The sequence below is a fragment of the Marmota flaviventris genome, chromosome 5 (genome assembly GCF_047511675.1).
Source record: "Marmota flaviventris isolate mMarFla1 chromosome 5, mMarFla1.hap1, whole genome shotgun sequence".
In the NCBI taxonomy this organism is placed as follows: Eukaryota; Metazoa; Chordata; class Mammalia; order Rodentia; family Sciuridae; genus Marmota; species Marmota flaviventris.
The window spans coordinates 76,494,472-76,513,811 of record NC_092502.1 but is presented as its reverse complement, the minus strand read 5'-3'; the positions used below and the strand labels follow the sequence as shown (position 1 = coordinate 76,513,811).

The following is a 19,340-nucleotide window of genomic DNA, read 5'->3' as shown; positions in this document are numbered from 1 at the left end:
TCTAATATAGAAGAACCCATCTCATTTAGCATCTCTTCAGTGTCTAATATAGAACACAAAAAATGAGAAGTCACACTCTGTGATTTGGCTATTTTTGTTTTTTACTGTAAGTTATTTTGAAATGTGTACATTTTTGTCTTTAATCCTGAGGGCATGGTTTTTGTGTGGTTTTATTTTCCTTTTTGTTCTTTATATTGTTTTTGGAGGAAATGTTGGGAAATGTTTTGGAGGAGACCTAGGTAGTTATTTTTGATTTCAACTACCTGGACTTGGTTTCCCCCTCCATCCTTGAGTAACACTTTTTGGCATATGTATAGTAGGCTCATCTTGAAACATCCTTTCTATAGTCCTAGAATTAACTCTTTTCCCTCAGTGTCCTTGTTCCTTTTAGTGGAGCATTATGTATTTTCTACATACAGAATTTTTGGTTTCTAATGTATTTTATAATCACAAAGAATGCTGCAGTAAATGCCATTACATGGCTGTAGTTTTGTATTTTTATGGGTATTTTTATGGTAAATTCCTAGAAATAGAATTCCTTGGTCAAAATATAAATGTGCATGTAGTTTTCTTATATATTGTAAATAAAAATATAAATTTCCCTAATTATCTCATACCATTTTGCATATCCTCCAGAACTAGATGGAGTGTCAGCTTCTTCTAATCAATGTAACAGTGTGTGTTGTCTCACTTTTGAATTTTTGTGATCTGCTGTGATTTTGTTTTATATTTCTCTAAAACTGAGTATAATTAAAAATTTTTTTCTTTTCTCTCTTTCTCTTTCTTCCTCCCTCCCTCCCGTGCTAGGAATTGAACCCAGAGTCTTGCACATGTTAGGCAAGTGCTCTACCACCCAGCTACAACCCCTGACCTTTTTATTTTGTTAAGTTGCTTGGATTGGCCTTGATGTTGTGATCCTCCTGATTTAGACTGGGTCCCAAGCAGTGGAGATTACAGGTGTGCATCACCATGTCTGGCTCTTTTCACATATTTAATGGTGATCTTGAACACTTTTTTTTCTTCTATACTGCAGATCATTTTTACTTTGTAATTTCTTGCTTATCTAGAATTTCACCTGTCTAAATATAGTCAACTCTATTTTTAAATAACTCAGTGATATATATATATAATCCTCAAATAACACAACTTATATGAAGGCAGATGTTGACTTACCTTTTAAATGCAAAGGGCATGGAAATATTAGCAATATTTATAATATGCCACAGGAGAATAAAAAGGAATGAAAATTGCTTTTTGGAGAATCAGACTTACTGTTAGTAGTTGTACAATACACATATACTATAACTTGAGCCTGTGAAACTAAAGTTTCACCAGTGTATATATTTAAGGCAGTAATTCTTAAGTCTGGCTACAGAGTCAGTTCTGGTACAACATTTAATTTGAAAAGATGAATTTGTTCCTGCACAATATTAAGGAACAATTTGAGCTTTATGTGAATTTTTTCTTACATGTGAAACTGGAGGAAGCAATGGGTGAATGTAGAAAACTACCCAGCTGAACCAAGTTGCTGAGGAATAGATTTCAGGTATATATTTCAGTTCTTTATTAGCTGCCTCTGTTTACTCCTTTGTCATGAGCCACACTTATCCATGTGTGGTATTGCAACTTTTTGTGCAATTATAGGTAATTCTTTCTACCACTTTACTGTGACTCACAAGTTATAATCCTTCTAAAATTGACTTTGACAAGCAAACTCCAGATCTTTTCAAGTTAAAGTGCCATGTTTGTTGTAGTAGTTACATATTTTTTAATCACAGTAAGTGTGAAACTGCAAAGTTTTTATTGATTGTCTTTTTTAATGCATCCCTGATTTAATTTTTTGAGTTTAATGCCCGTAACCCTATTTTTCCATAAGCTCTGGAGCTTTAAGTATATGATTTTGCATAACTCAATGATTACTAGGGACACAAATATTTGTTATAGCAGAATTTGTACATTAGAATTGCCTGGAGAGCTTTAAAATATTGATGCTTGGGATCCTATCAAAAGCCTATTAAATCAGAATCTCTGTAATAGCTCAAAGATTGGTGTTTTAAATGACTCCCAGTTGTTTCTTATTGCAGTCAGGGTTGTAGGAGTAGGGAAACTATGAAGCTTTGAAGAAAATGCAGAAAGAGAGGCTCTTATGATTGAAGAATATCTAAGGTTTCCTTTGCACTTGTAGTCAAACTTTTGAAAACTTTAGTTTTGGGGAAATTTAATGAGTGTTTTCTAGATTTCTGTATTCCATAAGGACTCAGAGCCTCTAACCTTCTTATGTTAGGCAAACTTAGAATAAAAGCTACTGCTTCAGAGAACCATTAATTTTGAGTTATTGTGTACTGAAGAAACTATGTATTTTTTTTTTTTGTAGAATTTTGATGCTTTAAAAAAATTTTAAGCAAGAACAATGAAAACAAGTTGTTGTGGGATACAGTCTGTAGCAAAAAGCTATTTATGACAACTATTTATTTAGTTATTTTTCAAGCTTGAGTCATGTTGTTGATTATTTTCAGTGCTTTGCTATAATCATAGCTCCAGTAGTAATTTGTTCTTTTACTTTATGTCCCAGAATAAGTATGTTTTGGTATAAATTACTACCTGTTTACGGAATACTGATTCACCTTACCACAGATCTGTTTGTTCAAAGGTAGAAGGCAAGAAAAGACATGATGTGCTTTTCTAAAAGATATGCATTTCTCCGTATATATAGCTTTTCATTTTTTAAAAATTGAGTATAGAGTTATTTTTTATGACATGTATTCATGTTAGCAAAACTGGTACTGTTGACCTCTTTTGGTTTCCTAAGTATGAAATAGTCATTTTAAGATTTATGTTAATTATTGTATAAAGCTGAGATGCTATTTAATGTATGTAACTGATATATATATATATATGTTATTTTGGAGGAGGAAGGTAGGAGAGAAAAATTTTTTCCAAATTGAATCATTCCTTTTTTTAAAAAAAATAAATATGAAATAAATAGAAATAAATGATGCATTTATTTCTAGGAAACATTTTATTTTTGGTCACAAAATAACAGCATCAAAAAATCACATTTAATACCTTAGAAAAACTTTGGAAATAATTTCAGATAAAATCTGTATTTTTATGATATAATATTACTATTATTTATGATACCACTCAAATTTCTGAAAAGTGTTCTAAAATTTATATATCTCAAACCAGTTATATTGTTAACCTAGGCCGTAGGAAAGTAGTCATTTTAAGATTTATGTTAATTATTGTATAAAGCTATCTATACAATGTGCTATCTATGTCTTAAGGTAGTCCTGTTTCTAATTATTGAGTATGGTATTGGGTTGGTTATTAAGAAGATGATTTAGCTCTTAATTGTTTTGTTTATGGAGATTTGGGGGGAACCATTATTTTAGTTAGAAACCCAATTACAGTGATAGTCTTCCTTCCTTCCTTCCTTCCTTCCTTCCTTCCTTCCTTCCTTCCTTCCTTGTACTGGGAATAAAACTGAGGGTCTTGCACATGCTAGCAAGCATTCTGCCACTGAGCTACATCACCAACCTTCATTTTCATTTTTATAGCTTTTAACAAAGCATGTCATGTCAAGAATGACACTAATACTGGCCCAGGACTTCTTTCCTTAGATATACTCATGCTACAACAAAGGTGGCCCAAAGAATGCAAGCAGCATTTCCCTTTGGCTTTTGGCCTCTAGTCTGATAATAAAGTACTAAATTAAAGATTAAAGATTACTATGAAATTTGTAACCAATTTAAATGGTACTCTGATTAGTTTAGCTTAGATAGTTAGTTTTAAAGCAGCCCTCAGATACAAGAGCCTTCAGGTTTTCATTCTTTTGTATCCTCTAAGAATCAACTTGTATCAGGTCTAGCACATTAATAAATATATTTGTGTTTGCATCTGAATTCTTCCACTGGTTCACTATGTGACCTTGAACAGATTATTTAACCTCTTTGACATCCATTTTCCATATTTATAAGATGAATACATTTGCTTCATCATATTGGTATAAAGAGAAAATGAGAGAAGCCCTGTGAGTTGGCAGGAAGTTGATGGTATTAAGTAGCAGGAGCAGAGGGTCATTTTGAAAAGTGTGGATAGCTTTAAAGGGGGTAAGGTTAGAAAGAAGTAATGGAGATGATCAACCCCACCTCTCAGTTCTATGTTATAGAGCATATGATGGAATAAACCAGCATTTATTTGATAGAGATTCAGAAAACTGGGTTGTCCTGAATAAATAGCATGGTTTATGAGTAAATGCAGTTTTCTAATTTTTGTTTGCCCAGAAGTTATTTGAGGGGTTAAAAAAAATTAGGGCAGTAGATGAAATGGTTGGTTAGGCTGGAAGAGAAAAGAGAGGGCTTTGCTTTTTTAAAGAGATGTTTAGCTGATGGAGCCAATCAGGGAGAATTTGGACATAGAGGAAAGGGAGCGTTAACAGAACTTCTTTAGGACAGGGAAAAGATATGGGATGTAGCATGGTAGAGAGCAGGAGTATCACATGGAAGCTAGAGAAAAAGAAATAGACATCTCCAAGGAACTTAATTGTAATTCATTATTTTCTTTGAAATTTCCAAGTAGTTCAGCCTTATATTATCAAAGATCCTCTAGAGCTGGATGAACAAAGAAATCTTCTCTGGACATAAGCCATAAAAATCCAGGCATTTTAAGGAAATGGTGAAAGAGAGAAAGATCACAGGTGCTGGTACTGGAAGGGACTATGAAAGTCTTTGATTCAGCCTCACTTGAGGTTAGATGAGGGATAAAGATGATTCTGGACATTTTCGTTCTGGTATTGTTCTTCTTCAGAAGAATAAGAAGGATGACCTTTAAGTTCAAGAAGAACAAAAGTAATTCTGGAGCCCTGGGTCTAGGAAGGTGGAAGAAAAAGTATTGGGAAAAAAAGTTGATTTATTTTATAGGTTCATCTGTGTTTAGATATTTAAACTTGCTCTTTTTTTGGGGGGGGGGGCGCTAGGGATTGAATTTAGTGATGTCTAACCATAAGCCACATCCCTAGACCTTTTTATTTTTTGAGATAGCATCTCACTAAGTTGCTTGGGGCCTTTGCTGAGTTGCTGAGGCTAGCCTTGAACTTGTGATACTCTTGCCTCAGCCTCCTCAATCACTGGTATTACAGGCATGTACCACCAAGCCCAGCTTAAACTTACTCTTTTTAATAGCAATAATAGTATCCTGATGGCTCTCTTACTTCTGAAATTGGGCAATAACTAAGCTAATGCAGCTTAGTCTATTTGATATGAGTCTTAGAAATCAACTATTGGATTTTATTATATTTATTTTATTTTATTTATTATTTTTTAAGGGGGAGGGAGGGAGGGAGAGAGAGAGAGAGAGAGAGAATTTTTAATATTTATTTTTTATTTATCGGCGGACACAACATCCTTGTTTGTATGTCGTGCTGAGGATCGAACCCGGGCCGCACGCATGCCACGCAAGCATGCTACCACTTGAGCCACATCCCCAGCCCTATTTATTTATTTTAAATCAATTTATTTAGAACTGGGGATGTGGCTCAGTGGTACAGTACTTGCCTGGCATATGTAAGGTCCTGGGTTTGAGCCTCTAGTACTATAAAAAAATATATAATGATAGGTCAAATAGATTGATTATTAAATTACTTGATACTCTATAGTTTTTTTTTTTTTTTAACTTCATCTGTCACAAGCAGAGATGGGTGTACGTAATTCTGTCACTACTTTGATTTGTTATTGTATTGTCTATCATTTTTATTTTTCGTATTTCGATGGCACTGTTTTGCGGAACATAAAGATTTCTCATAGTTATACATTCATTTTAATTGACATTCTTTTTTTATAGTTTGTGCCTAAAATTCAACTGTGTGTCATTTGAATGTAACCTGCTGGATCTTGTTCACATTTTTCTGGGGGTCTTTTACTTGTCTTTTTGTTGTTGTTATTGTTAAATGTTATTTCACTGTGTGTCTGTTTTTTATGTATTGCATGCAGTGAAGTTTTAGCCCTCCCCAACTTGATGTTTTTAATCAGAGATGTTTATCTAATTTTCATATGTTTAACAGATACGTTGAGTGTCATTTTTATTTTGTAACTTATTTTCAGTTGTTATTCATTGTTTTTTTTTTTTTTTTCTTCATTTTTTTCCCTCTCTCTCTTTTTTAAAAGGACAGTGTTATCTTTCCTTAAAACTCATATTCAGGGCTAGGAGGGGGATAGCTCAGTGGTAGAGTATGTGCTTTTTTAGAATGCATATGGCCTTCGGGTCAGTCCCCAGAACATACAAAAACAAACAAACAAACAAAAAACCAAACCAAACAAGAAAATCCAAAAAATTAGTTCTAATGTTACAAAAGGTAGATGAATTGTTTTTTTTCCTAAACAATCACTTATTTACCTTTTGAAATTTAAGAATTGCACACTTAAACATATATTTCTTGATTTATAAACTTTAGAACTAAAGCTATATTTGAACTCTTCTCTGTGAAAAGTTAGGAAATAAACTTCCCATCAGTCACTCCTAATTTTTATTAGTATTCTCTGGGATTTTGTATAGTCTACTACAGTTAAATTATTAGTACCTTTATATTTTGTAGCTTTTCTGTTAATAGTTATATTTAAATTCTATTTTGTAAAATTTCCTATAGTATTTTTTTTCAAATTTGTTGTTCTTTATATGTGATTAAATTTTTCTAAAATTAAATGTAAGGTTTGTTTTTGGTTCTGGGGATTGAACCCAGAGCATCATGCATGCTAATCATATAGTCTACTTCTAAGCTATTATTACTTTTTAATATTTCTTAACTTTTCTGTAACTTTAAGGATCAGTGACTTTTACTACTGGTAAAATCTCACTATAAGCAACATTATTAGCAAGCTGTTTTTTGTACAATTCTGTGTTACATTTTTTAAAATTATTTTTTATGGCATATATTCTATTCATGGTTTTATTCTATATCATCCCTCCTTCTCTTTGTTTGCCCCTCCTTCTTTTCTTATATCAATGAATGTTTGTTATTTATTATTTTAGACATCACAGTAAATACCTGAAATATGATCAAAGAGACATGATACTGCCTTCACAGAACTTCCATTCTAATTTTGGAGGCCTTAAAAAGAACAAATCCAGGCTGGCGTTGTGGCTCAGTGATAGGGCACTTGCCTCACACATGTGAGGCACTGGGTTCAAGCCTTAGTACCACATAAAAATGAATAAAGATATTGTGACCATCTACAACTAAAATTATTTTTAAAAAGAAAACAATTCTACCAAATATATGAGCAGATCAATAATTGTTTGAAGAGAGAGAGTAATAGGGATTAGACCTACATGACATTTAGCTGATCACTAAACAAAGAGAGGGATCCTGCAATATAAAGGGGAGGAAGAGCTTCTATTAGATAGGAAAAACTTCCAGAAGGAGATTGGAGCTTGATATGTTAAGGAAACCAAATAAAGAATGATGCTCCTAAAATTTACTTAACTAGGTGAAAAATGGCAAAGGAAATGTTGGAAAGAGAAAGAGGACAGGTAATGGGAGATATTATAGATCTTAGATAATAGTTTGAATTTTCTTTAAATACATAAAAATCTCAGTGTAGAGGTTTAGGAAAGACAGTGTTATTAATTTCTTTTGCTATTTTAAGGGGGAATGGATTGGAATGAAACATGGGAATATAGCATTTGGGAGGTATGTCTAAGCCAGAGATAATTATAACCTCCAAAGAAGTGGCAGTGGAGATGGAGAAAAGTATGGTAGATTTTGGAGGTAGCATCTGAAGACTTGTTGATGGGGATTGGTGGTTTGAGTTTCAACAGAGCATGGACTTATGAAGGAAGAGCAAGAATGTTTATTAGCAATGTTGGGACTTTGGGAATAGAACTGAACCAGATTTTTATTAAAGCTAGAAGATACATGGAAAATTCTAGTAAGAGGTCTGAGGAGTTTTCTAATCAGAAAGCAGGAGTTCCTGAGGGTACCAGATTCTATAGTGACCTGTGTGGGATTAGGAGACATTGAGGGCAAGAAGATGTTGACAAAATGATAATGTATACTTTGGGACCTTGGACTTCCTGCAGTCACTCCAGTGAAAAGGGATATTAGGCAGTGTGGATATGTTCTACTGGGAGAGGAGGGCAATCAATCTAATTGTGTGGGTTTTGGTGTTCACTTACAAGAAGGCTTCTCCCCTGTGCTGCAAGAACTGCTACACAGAATTACAAATGTTTATTGCACTTAGAAAATATTAATTGTTTGGAGTTAGAGCAAGAACACTGACTCTTCTTACTTACCTATTATGTTAAAGCTATTTGTACCTCAACATTGTGCACATACCATAGGATATTTTTTCAATATTGTATTTTTCAGCATGAAAATATTAGATAAATAGGCAAAGCCACACCAATTATTATGGCTATTTAATTTTTATTTTTAATCCATTTTGTATAGTTTTTATTGTTTTCATCTTTGTTAAAGTATATATATGTATATATGTATACATATATATGCATATACATGCATATATAATAGTTGTCAGTGGACCTTTATTTTTATTATTTATTTATATGTGGTGCTGAGACTCAAACCCAGTGCTTCATGTATGCTAGGTAAGTGCTCTACCACTGAGTCACTACCCTAGTCCCTAAATTTTATATTTTTAAAGGAAGAGCTACATCAGTTTTAAATTACTTTGTGGTGTAAAGGCCCTACTATGTGTTACACTTTCAAACTTGAAAGTAAATATAATGGGTTCATAAGCCACTTATCACTTTTTATGTACATAATAGCATTTCCCACTGGAAACAGTTCCTCTCCCAAACAAATATTCTCAAAGATTGTTATTTACTCTTTTAGCATATTGAAATGTATATAAAATAAGATTACCAGTTATACCTGGAGTCAGATTGTGACTAAGAGTTACAACTACTTTAGGCTGTAGCTTTGATATAGATTCTTAATGAAATGTCAGTTTAGGATTCTACTAGAATGTTAATAGGACAAGAATAATCTTGCTCATTTACAGATAAAAAATAAATTATTTTTGTAAATATCTGAAATCATTCCTTGCCTTTTTTTGTTGTTGTTGTATCATTTATATGGATATTCTGTGACTATGATAGTTCTCCAGTAATTATTTCAGAATAGATTTTTTAGGGGGTGGGGTACCGGGAATTGTACTTAGGGGCGCTTAACCACTGAGCCACATGCCAGCCCTTTCTTATAGTTTATGTAGAGACGGGGTCCCAGCTGGGCATGGTGGTGTGCACCTGTAATCCCAGTAACTCAGGAGGCTGAGGCCGGAGGATCATGAGTTCAAAGCCAGCCTCAGCAAGAGTGAGGCACTAAGCAACTCAGGGAGACCCAGTCTCTAAATAAAATACAAAATAGAGCTGGGGATGTGGCTCAGTGGTCGTGTGGCCCTGAGTTCAATCCCCAGGACCAAAAAAAAAAGCAGGGGAGGAGCAATCTCACTGAGTTGCTTAAGGACTCGCTAATTTGTAATTTGCTGAGCCTGGCTTTGAACTCATGATCCTCCTGCTTCAGCCTCCCAAACCACTGGGATTATAGGCATGTAACACTGTGCCTAGCAGAATATATGAACAACTATAATGAACATTCCTCTTTTTTATTTTCAGTATATGTAGGTTATAAAGTCTATTAGACTTTAATAAATAAATTAATTAATAATAAAATTTTTCTAGCAGTCTCCGTATGCCCATTCGTTTCAAATTCACCATTATGTAGCTCTGATATTGAAGCAACATGTTATGTCCCTTAGTTATGTTGTGCTATTGAGAACTAATTGTATTTATTTTAAAAAGTTGCAAACTATGCAGAAATCCAGTATTAAGGCAAAGGGAACAAAAGAAGAGCAGGCACCAAAGGTTGAGCAGGAAATTTTAGAAAAGAAGAAAATAAGGTGGGAATGTTCCTGTTCACTAAAGATAGATGGAAAAGGAAGCCAAGTTCAAGTCGCCAGGATCAAATGCCACAGAAGGGCAGGTTGAGATGAAGATGGGACTATTTGACTATTAGGAACTGGTAGTCTTACTGGGGCATTTGAATGGTGTGAGAAGAACAGTATTTCAGCATATTGGAAAACAAATGTGAAGTCCAAGCGTAGACTTTCAGGATCCCTTAATCCTTTTCCTAGTATTCTGTATAGCCCTTGAATACTGAATTTTGAAGCATCTGTAGTTGAAGATGTTAAATACAAATCATCCATAATTCACTGCACAATTTCCAGAAATCTCTCATTTTATATTAATGTAATAATTTACAGTAAGCTAAATATTTAAAGGTTTTGAACACTTAAATCATAGCTAAACAGGAGCTTCTAATACAATGCAATTTTTCTTTCTTTTCTTTTTTTTAAGTCTTGGCTACTTATGATTCAGCAGACCGAACAACTTAGTAGGATAATGAAGACGCATGCAGAGGATCTAAACTCTGGACCCTTACACAGGCTTACCATGATGATCAAGGACAAGCAGCAGGTGAAGAAAAGTTACGTAGGTGTCCATCAGCAGATAGAGGCAGAGATGATCAAGGTTTGTCTTTCCATATTGAATTCTTTCTTCAATTTGTGTTTAAACTTGACGAATATTTTATCCTGTTTGACTTAAGAATTGTTTACTCATCATTTCCTATCAAGAAATAGATTTGGTGTTTCTAATAAGTAGTATCTTATATCTTACAAGATAAATAGTTACTTTATCTACGTGCAAAAAAGAAAAACGTGCTGCCAATTAACCTATAACAGAGTGTTTTTTGAAAATTATTTAGATTACTTTTTATTTACTGAAATAGATTTTAGCCTTTATAAAAATTAGATGTGTATCACGTAACACTGTGCATAAATAACAAAGAATAAATAATACAGAAATAGGCAAAATAATTTATTTAAGGTATTTCCAAAATTTTGTCATACTCAGATTTTGTCTTCTGGATAATTTATTAAAGCTGTTTTTGTTATGGAAGCAAAGAGAAGAATAGGCACATGAACTCTTCTACCCATAACCCCACATAGACAACATATTTTTTTTCTTTCTCTAGTCCTACCCACTTTTTCTTCTACACTGTTAAGACCTTCTAAAAACATAACATTACCATCAATCCACCTTAAAGTGACAATAATTAAATATCCTACATTCAAATTATTGTTGTTAAAATGTTTTTACTGTTGCTTTGTTTGAATCAGGATTCAAATGTAGTCCATACATTGCATTTGAATGGTAATTTTCTTTTAATCTGTAGGTTTTTCTTCCTGTCCCTTTAACAAAATGGCATTCATTTATTGAAGAAAGTGGATAATTTGCTCAATAGAATTGTTTTCTTCATTTTGGATTTTACTGTTTGCATCTCATGATATGATTTCTTATAATTCCTTCATTCTCCATTTTTCTTGTAAACTGAAAATTAGATTTAGAGGCTTAATGAGATTCTGTTTATTTTGGGCAAGAATACATCATGGGTGGTAATGTAGACTTTCTGTTTTTTCATATCAGAAGGTATGTAATGCCTGCTTCTTTATCTTTCTGTGGTGGTAAACTTTGCTAACAGGTATCAGTCTTGTCAGCCTGATCAATATATTAGAGAAGTTTCCCAGCAATATTTTGCCTAATAATATAAGCTACTGATTGATGTTTGTTACTTAGATCTGTTATTTTCTTGGGATTTTTGAAATAGCAGTATTTCACTTCTATCATTTCCTAATGCAATTTAACTAAAAGTTTTCTGTAAAGAAGACTTTTCTTATCTGGTTACCCTAAAATGTATATCATATAGGAAAAGTCAGGTAAATGCTTGCTTTTTTAAAAATTAATTTGCTAATTTTCACAATAATAAATTGGTTCTGTAGCAACTTAAAAGTTAACCAATGGGGCTGGGGTTGTATCTCAGTGGTAGAGTGCTTGCCTAACGTGTGTGAGGCACCAGGTTTGATTCTCAGCACTACATATAAATAAATTAAATAAATGTCCATCAACAACTAAAAAAAAAATTAAAAACAAAAAAGTTAATGACTGAGTTTTCTCTTGAAAGGACGAGAGAGCATGATTTTTGTCTTGCTCTTATTCTTAAGAAATTTATCTGTTTTCCAATAATGTGAAGTTACTTTATACAATGGTTAAATATTTTAACTTTTTCCTATTGCGGATATTTTGGTATCTTGCAAGTTAATTTGTTTAGTCTTTAGATTTTAGACAATTATAGTGTTACTCTTAATTTTCCTCTTTTGAGAAGTTTATCTGTTATCATATGCTGTTGAATTTATCACTGATTTTAAGCTAATTCGTAGTTTTATTGGCTATAATTGTACAGTAAAGGGCTATAAGTAGTAAAATACATATCAATTAGTTTTTTGGAATTCAAGTTCTTGACCAATTTAAACTTATTTATTTTTCCTTGGTTTTCATTGGTGCATTATAGTTGTATATGATGTTGGAATTTGTTCATATATAGTCACAATATCACATTATAATTTGGCCAATATCATTTTCCAGTATTTCCCTTTTCTCTCCCCTCTTCCCTTCCTTGATTTAAATTTAAATGTTAAAAAATTCTGCATTTTATTTTTTTTACAGGTTACAAAAACAGAATTGGAGAAATTAAAATCCAGTTATAGACAATTAATAAAAGAAATGAATTCTGCCAAAGAGAAATATAAAGAAGCTTTAGCTAAAGGTATGGAAAAATTATGAAAATGTGTATTTAAATAATTTTTGTTCTTGCTGTTTGAAAATTATCTTTATGTGTAGTAGAATGATTCCATATAGTACAATTTACATACAAAAAAACCTCAAAATAAACCAAAAATAGACTAATTCTCAAACTGTATAGTAAACCATACTTTGTTTTAAATGACTCAAAGTATTGTTGAATAATTCATACTAAATGGAATTACATCGTATTTGTAATAGATGCAAGGAGTGTATAAATTTTTTTCTAGCATTTTATGTTTTATTTAATTAGAAAGTATTAAATAAGAAAAACAGTATTCTGTTTAGGAATCTTAAAAAGATAGAATAAAGATTAAAATCTTCTTTTTATCTCTGGTATTTAAAACCCATTAAAACCCAAAGATGATTTTATAGCTTTTATAGCTTTATTTTGGCTTTATAACTGAGTTATTTGGGTCTACATTGTCTTAGAATTTTCATAAGAGATACTAAAAAGTAGAAAGGACCATGTTGGTTGTGTTTTAAAACAGAGATTTATGATTATGTTTTCTTATTGGTTACTTTTGTAATTTTGTTTCTAAATTTTTCATATATTAGATTTCAGCAGAAATTAATCAAAGATCATGAACAGAAGCTTTGCTATTGCTATAATTGAGCAATATTTGTTTTTTGTTTAAATGTGACTAAACAGTCTTCATATGTAGATTTTTAAAACATTGCAAAAAAAGATTTTTTTTTTTTTGGTATTTTTAAAAATTTTGTCTTACTAACTAAATAAAAGCTCTACTGGAAACTCTAATTTTCTTTGGTTCTTATTTTACCTTTTTCTTTTACTAATGCACTTTCTCTTTGTCTTTTATTATATATTCTTTTGTTATTTTGTGGGAATAACTAAAGTAAAAAGCTCCTTCATGGCTTTATCTTGCACAATGAAATTGTTGTTATTCCAATAAATTAGAATTATACTGATTTAGATATGGCTCTCCCTCCTTTTCCCTCTCCTTTTACCCTCCTCCTTGTCTGTCTTTCTTTTTTTTTTTTCTTTTGGACAATTCTAGTTATTGAACCCAGGGCCTTATGGATGTTAGAAAAGCACTGTATTATGAAGTACATCCCTAGTCCATTTTTATTTTATTTTGAGTTGATATCAAAGAAGTATACAAGGGGGTAAATAGATTCCTCCAATCACTGTCACCATCACTACTAAACACAAACATACCTACAGTTTTTCATTTTTTTTGGCCATGTCAGTGCCTCTTTGCTTACAGACAGAAAAATCACCTCCTATAAGGTTTAATAAAAATGCAAATTCCTCTAAATGTACCTTTAAAGTGAATAAGAGGAGGTGACCAAAATGAAAGAGAAACATGGATGAAGGATTATGGCTTCCACAAATTAGGTGAAGAAAATGGGTTAGGGTGAGTCAAAATTGAAAAGAATCTGTGCAAGTGTTAAAGTTAAAAGGGATCAAATTAACCTAGGTAGAAAGAGGATAATTGTGGAAGTTAGGCTGGTCAAGTGCCTCAAGCTACTTTAAGAAGACTGTTCTAAGTTATGAGAAGGGAATAGAAATTACCTGTAAATACCAGATACAAAAAAGGAAAATAGGAAAAAGGAGATAGAAAGTAGCCACTGAGGGAAATCTTCCCCACTTTCTCCTCAGCCCAGCTTCTCATAATACAGTAGTTAATCCAATTCTTTTTCAGACCAGCTTCAATTTATACAGATTGAAAAAGCAGCTCCCGCCACCCCAGCCCAAGCAAGAAGTTCATCATTATTTGTATTTTATAGAACCTTTTAAGAAAAAAAATTAAATAACCATAAAAGTTAGAAAGACGGTATGGAGAATATTCATACTGACCACCTAGATTCAACAACTGTTAACATTCTGCCACACTGGCAGGTTCCCTATGAACCATTTGAATGTAGGTTTCAGGCATCATACTTTTGATCCCTAAGTGACTCAGCATCTATTTCCTAAGAATAGGAATATTCTTCTAATAATCCCCATAAAGTTATTATATCTAAGAAAATAATAATTCTCTACTACCATTTTTTATATTGCCCAGCATCTTAACATAGCCCTACTATCATTTAATATCCATTCCGTTTTCTAGTTTCCCAAATTGTCCCCACAATATCTTTTACAGCTATTTTTTTTCTGTTTGTCATTATTTTCTTGTTATTTTAAACTAGGATCTGATCAAAGCAAACATACCACTTTTGATTATTGTGTCTCTTTACACTTTTAAAATATTTTCACTTAGAATAGTATTCCCCACTTTTTGTTCATGATATTATCCGCCCCCCTCTCCGAGTTCAGGACAGTTTTCCAATCAAATTTCTCATATTTTGGCTTTAATTGCTTATTCAGACAATAGTCCCTAGACTACCCACTATACTTCTTATAAATTGGGTAGGGCTAGAGGCTTGATTAGATTCAGCTTAAACATTTTTGGCAAGAACACTTCATAGGTGATATGTGTGCTTTATTTTATACACCCCATCAAGGGGCTTATAAGTTGGATTGTGTCACTATTAGTGCTTGGTCAAATTTGATCACTGAAGTGGTGATCACTAGATCCCTCCCTTTTAAAGGTACCTTTACCCCATGCAATTAGTAACTTTGAAAAAATATTTTAGCATGTGTGAATTCTGTGTAACCTAAAAATCTTCCATCCATAGTTTGACATCCATTGATGATTCTTATTAATAATGATTACATCTGTAGCTCTTCAGTTGTAAAATGTGTAAAGGATAATTGGGAAGAAGAGAAAGGAGGTTTGGGGAAGATATATACAGAACAAGGCAAATAGGGAATAGAAAGCTGGAAATATGGAAAATAATTCTAAAAGCTTTGCTGGGGCCTTCCCTATTTATGTTCAACTATTTCCAAAGCATAAACCCTTTAACGAAAGGCTGGCTTGAAACAATGAGTAAAGGGGAGAGAGAGCCTCTTACTTAGGGTTGTCACTTTAGTAAGTATTTTAGTTAGAGGCATTTCTTGATAGCAGCATAGAATAATAAGACTTGAAAGGAAAATATGCAAATTTACTTACTGCAGATTAAAATCTGAATACTTATATATTTAAACACATGCTTAGGTTTAAATACAAAATAATTTTGTGAGTCATAAAGCTTTTACCCGCACTAATTAGTGTCAAAGAGAATAATATTTTCTTTCATTGTTATTGTATGTATTAGAAAACAAATACTACTGTGGGATTTATCTCTTAGGAGACATTTCAGAGGTTGGCTGAGGTTCCCTGGTAAAGATGGGGAATTCAGGCATTGTTTGTTACAGTATATGTTTTAATGACCACCTTTGATTGCCATCAACACTGTAGTTACACAAGGGAAACAAGTCAGGCATTTCTAATGTGGGTTTTAGTCTATTAATTAATTTTTAAAAAAATCACAAACCAGTGAATATTTGTGCCAGGAAGTGACAAAGAGTTATTTAAATTGCTGAACTTGGCTTGTTTTGTACCATCAGGTGAGAGCAGGAGTGAGGCTAAGTCTGTTGGACCAGTGGGTAGCAAAAACTCATCATTCCCTTCTCCTTTTTCATGTCTTACTGGTAAAGGGGAGGGATGAATATTGTGGGAATAAATCAAACAGGTATCTGGGATTGTGAGAACTGGCATTTTACAGTGTGCCTAAATGGATGCTGTTTGAATCCTGATTTGAAGATCAAGGGTTAAAATTATGAGATAATTTGGGAGATTTGTATATTTAATGCTATTAAGGAAATTTTATTATATTTTAGGTGTGATAATGAAATTGTGGTTATTTTCTTACAGGCTTCTATATTTATGATGTAAATACAGAAATATTCACAGCCAAGATGCTATGTGATATCTGATATTTGCTTTTAAATACTCCAGGGGATGGGGAATAAGTAAATGAAAGTATAGTTGAAGCTTGATTGGTCATGAGTTGGTTCTTTAAGCCAATTGATAAGTACTTGGGGATGTATTGAACAAGTATTTCTACCTTTGTATAGATTTAAAAATTTTTTCATAAAAATTTAAAAAAAGAACATTGTTACAAAAGAAGAAAGCAAGTTTTCATAGATGATTCTCATCAGTGTACTTATTTCAGGATTCTTAAACTAATCTGAATTCATTATTTATCATTTTATATTTATATACTAATTAACTGGTTAGTTAATTTATTCAGTTTGTATAATATTTGTAAATATCTCTGGTATTTGATAAATACCAGAGATAAAAGATGTGGATCCTATCTTCAAGCAATTGAAAGTTGAATTTTTCATTAAAGGATTTACCCAATTAAAACAATTTAGGCCCACAGCAAAGTTGATATTGTAAGAAAATGAGCACATGCATACTTTTTTACCCATATTCACAAATTATCAAAATTTTGTCACTGTTTTGCTTTTGCTGTTTCTCTTTCTTTATCTTTCTATGCATGTATGTATGTATGCATATACACATATGTATAAAGTTTACTTTTGCAGAACCTCTTGAAGTAAATTATAAACATTGTAATAGTTCCCCCTGAATACCCAAGTATATATTCCTTAATAACTATGACAGTTTCCAGCATATCTATAATTTAACACACTTAAGAAGTTTAATATTGGTACATTTCATTTATTTGTTGGTCATTTGAATCTCTTTTTTTGAGAAGTGTATGTTTAGTTCATTCGCCCACTTATTGATTGGATTATTATTATTTTTTTTGATGGTAATTTTTTTAGTTCTTTAGATATTTTGGGTATTAATCCTCCATTGGGGGAATAGTTAACAAAGATATTTGTCCGTTCTATAGGCTCTCTCTTCATGCTTTTAATTGTAATTATTTGCTGTGCAGAAGCTTTTTAATTTGATTTCATCCCATTTATTAATAATTGGAATTATTTCTTGATCTTGGGAGTTCTGTTGAGAAAGTTGTTGCTTGTGCTTGTGTATTGGAGTGATGGTCCTACATTTTCTTCTAGCATTGATGAAGTTTTTGGTCTAAATCTTAGGTCTTTGATCCATTTTGAATAGACTTTTCTGGGTGGTAAGAGACAGGTGTCTAGTTTTATTCTTCTATGTGTGGACATCTAGTTTTAATGATTTGTTAAAAATTAGGCTCTCTTTGTATCTTTTTGCCAACATATGGTTTGGTGTGAATCTGGCATTTTTTAAATTGTGTTTTTCATTTTGCAGAAGTATAATTCATTAATTTTTTTCTTGTATAGGTTGTCTTTTGGTTTTTTTTTTTTTGTGTGTATGTGCATGTGAAAAATACTTATTTCAGTTTTCAACTCCTATTCTTTTTTTAATATTTATTTTTTAGTTGTAGTTGGACACAGCACCTTTATTTTATTCATTTATTTTTTATGTGGTGCTAAGGATAGAACTCAAGAGTCTCGCATGTGGGAGGTGAACACTCTATCACTGAGCCACAACCTCAGCCCATTAACTCCTATTCTTAATTTACTTTTAAAATATAGTACAAAAATGCAATTCAGTTAGTCCAGCACCATTTTGAAAAGATTATTATTTTCTTACTGAATTGCTTTGGCTTCATTCTCAAAAAATCAACTGACTTTATATGTGTGAGTCTACTTCTAAACTCAGCTCTCCTGATCTATTTGTTTATTTTTATATCAATACCACATTGTCTTGTTGATTATATGTCTAAATCTGTTTGTATTGCTGTAACAAAATACCATAAATCAGGTAGCTTATAAGTAACATAAAATTGTATCTCACAGTTTAGGAAGCTGAGAAATCTTAGCTCAAGTGTGCAGTAGATTTGTTATTTGATCCATTTCCTGTTTCATAGCAAATGAGCTCTCTTGTTCTTGTGATCACTAATCCCATTTCTGCTGGCTCTACCCTTATAATCTAATATTTTCCCCAAAGGTCTTATTTCCTAATACCATAGCATTTTGGGATTAGTGTTTTAATAAATTGAGTTTTGGAGATAGATATTTAGAGCATAGCATTATAACTTTATAATTTTTAAAATAAAGTAGTGTTATTTTCACAACTTTGTTATTCTAAATTGTTTTAGATATTTTAGGTCCTTTGCATTTCCATATGCATGTTTAGTTCTCTTGTGGATTTCTGCAAAATAGCCTATAGGGGTTTTAATAAGGATTGTTTCAAATCAATAGATCAAATAGGTGAGAATTGACTTAGTAACAATATTGAAGTGTTCTAGTCTCTGAATATGAAATGTTTTATTTGTAAGATTTACATCTTAGTTTTTCTCCATCAGCAATGTTTATAGCTTTTCATGTGCAGACCTTGCATTTCTATTGTCAAAATTCTGATTATTTTATTACTTTTAGTGCTATTGTGAATGGTATCATTTCTTTAATTTTGTTTGGTGTGTTCATATATGATACATTATAAATTCCTTATGATTTCATACCTATAGAGTCATGTTGTCTGTGAATGAAGAGTTTTATTTATTTATTTTTTCATCCTTTCTCTTTTTCTTGACTAATTGGCTGGAATTTCCAGTATAATTTTGAATAGAAATGATAAGCACAAACAACTTTGCTTTACCTTGTTACTGAACTCAGGGAAAAGCTATAGTTTTTTGAAGATTACAATGGGAGTTCATAACCCACTTGAATCAAAGTGTGAAATATGATATATCAAGAAATTTGTAATGTTTTGAACAACCAACAATAA

General features: G+C 32.1%; 1 protein-coding gene across 5 annotated transcripts in view; it reads left to right on the top strand.

The window, feature by feature from the left end:
* The window catches only part of Fer (FER tyrosine kinase), a 438,465-nt gene that overhangs the window by 48,742 nt on the left and 370,383 nt on the right, over positions 1-19,340 (top strand). For all 5 annotated transcript variants that reach the window (XM_071612350.1, XM_071612351.1, XM_071612352.1 and 2 more), the window contains 2 exons: positions 10,375-10,548; positions 12,583-12,682. In XM_071612350.1, coding sequence (XP_071468451.1) covers positions 10,375-10,548; positions 12,583-12,682 — 274 coding nt within the window. The remainder of the gene's footprint in view (positions 1-10,374; positions 10,549-12,582; positions 12,683-19,340) is intronic.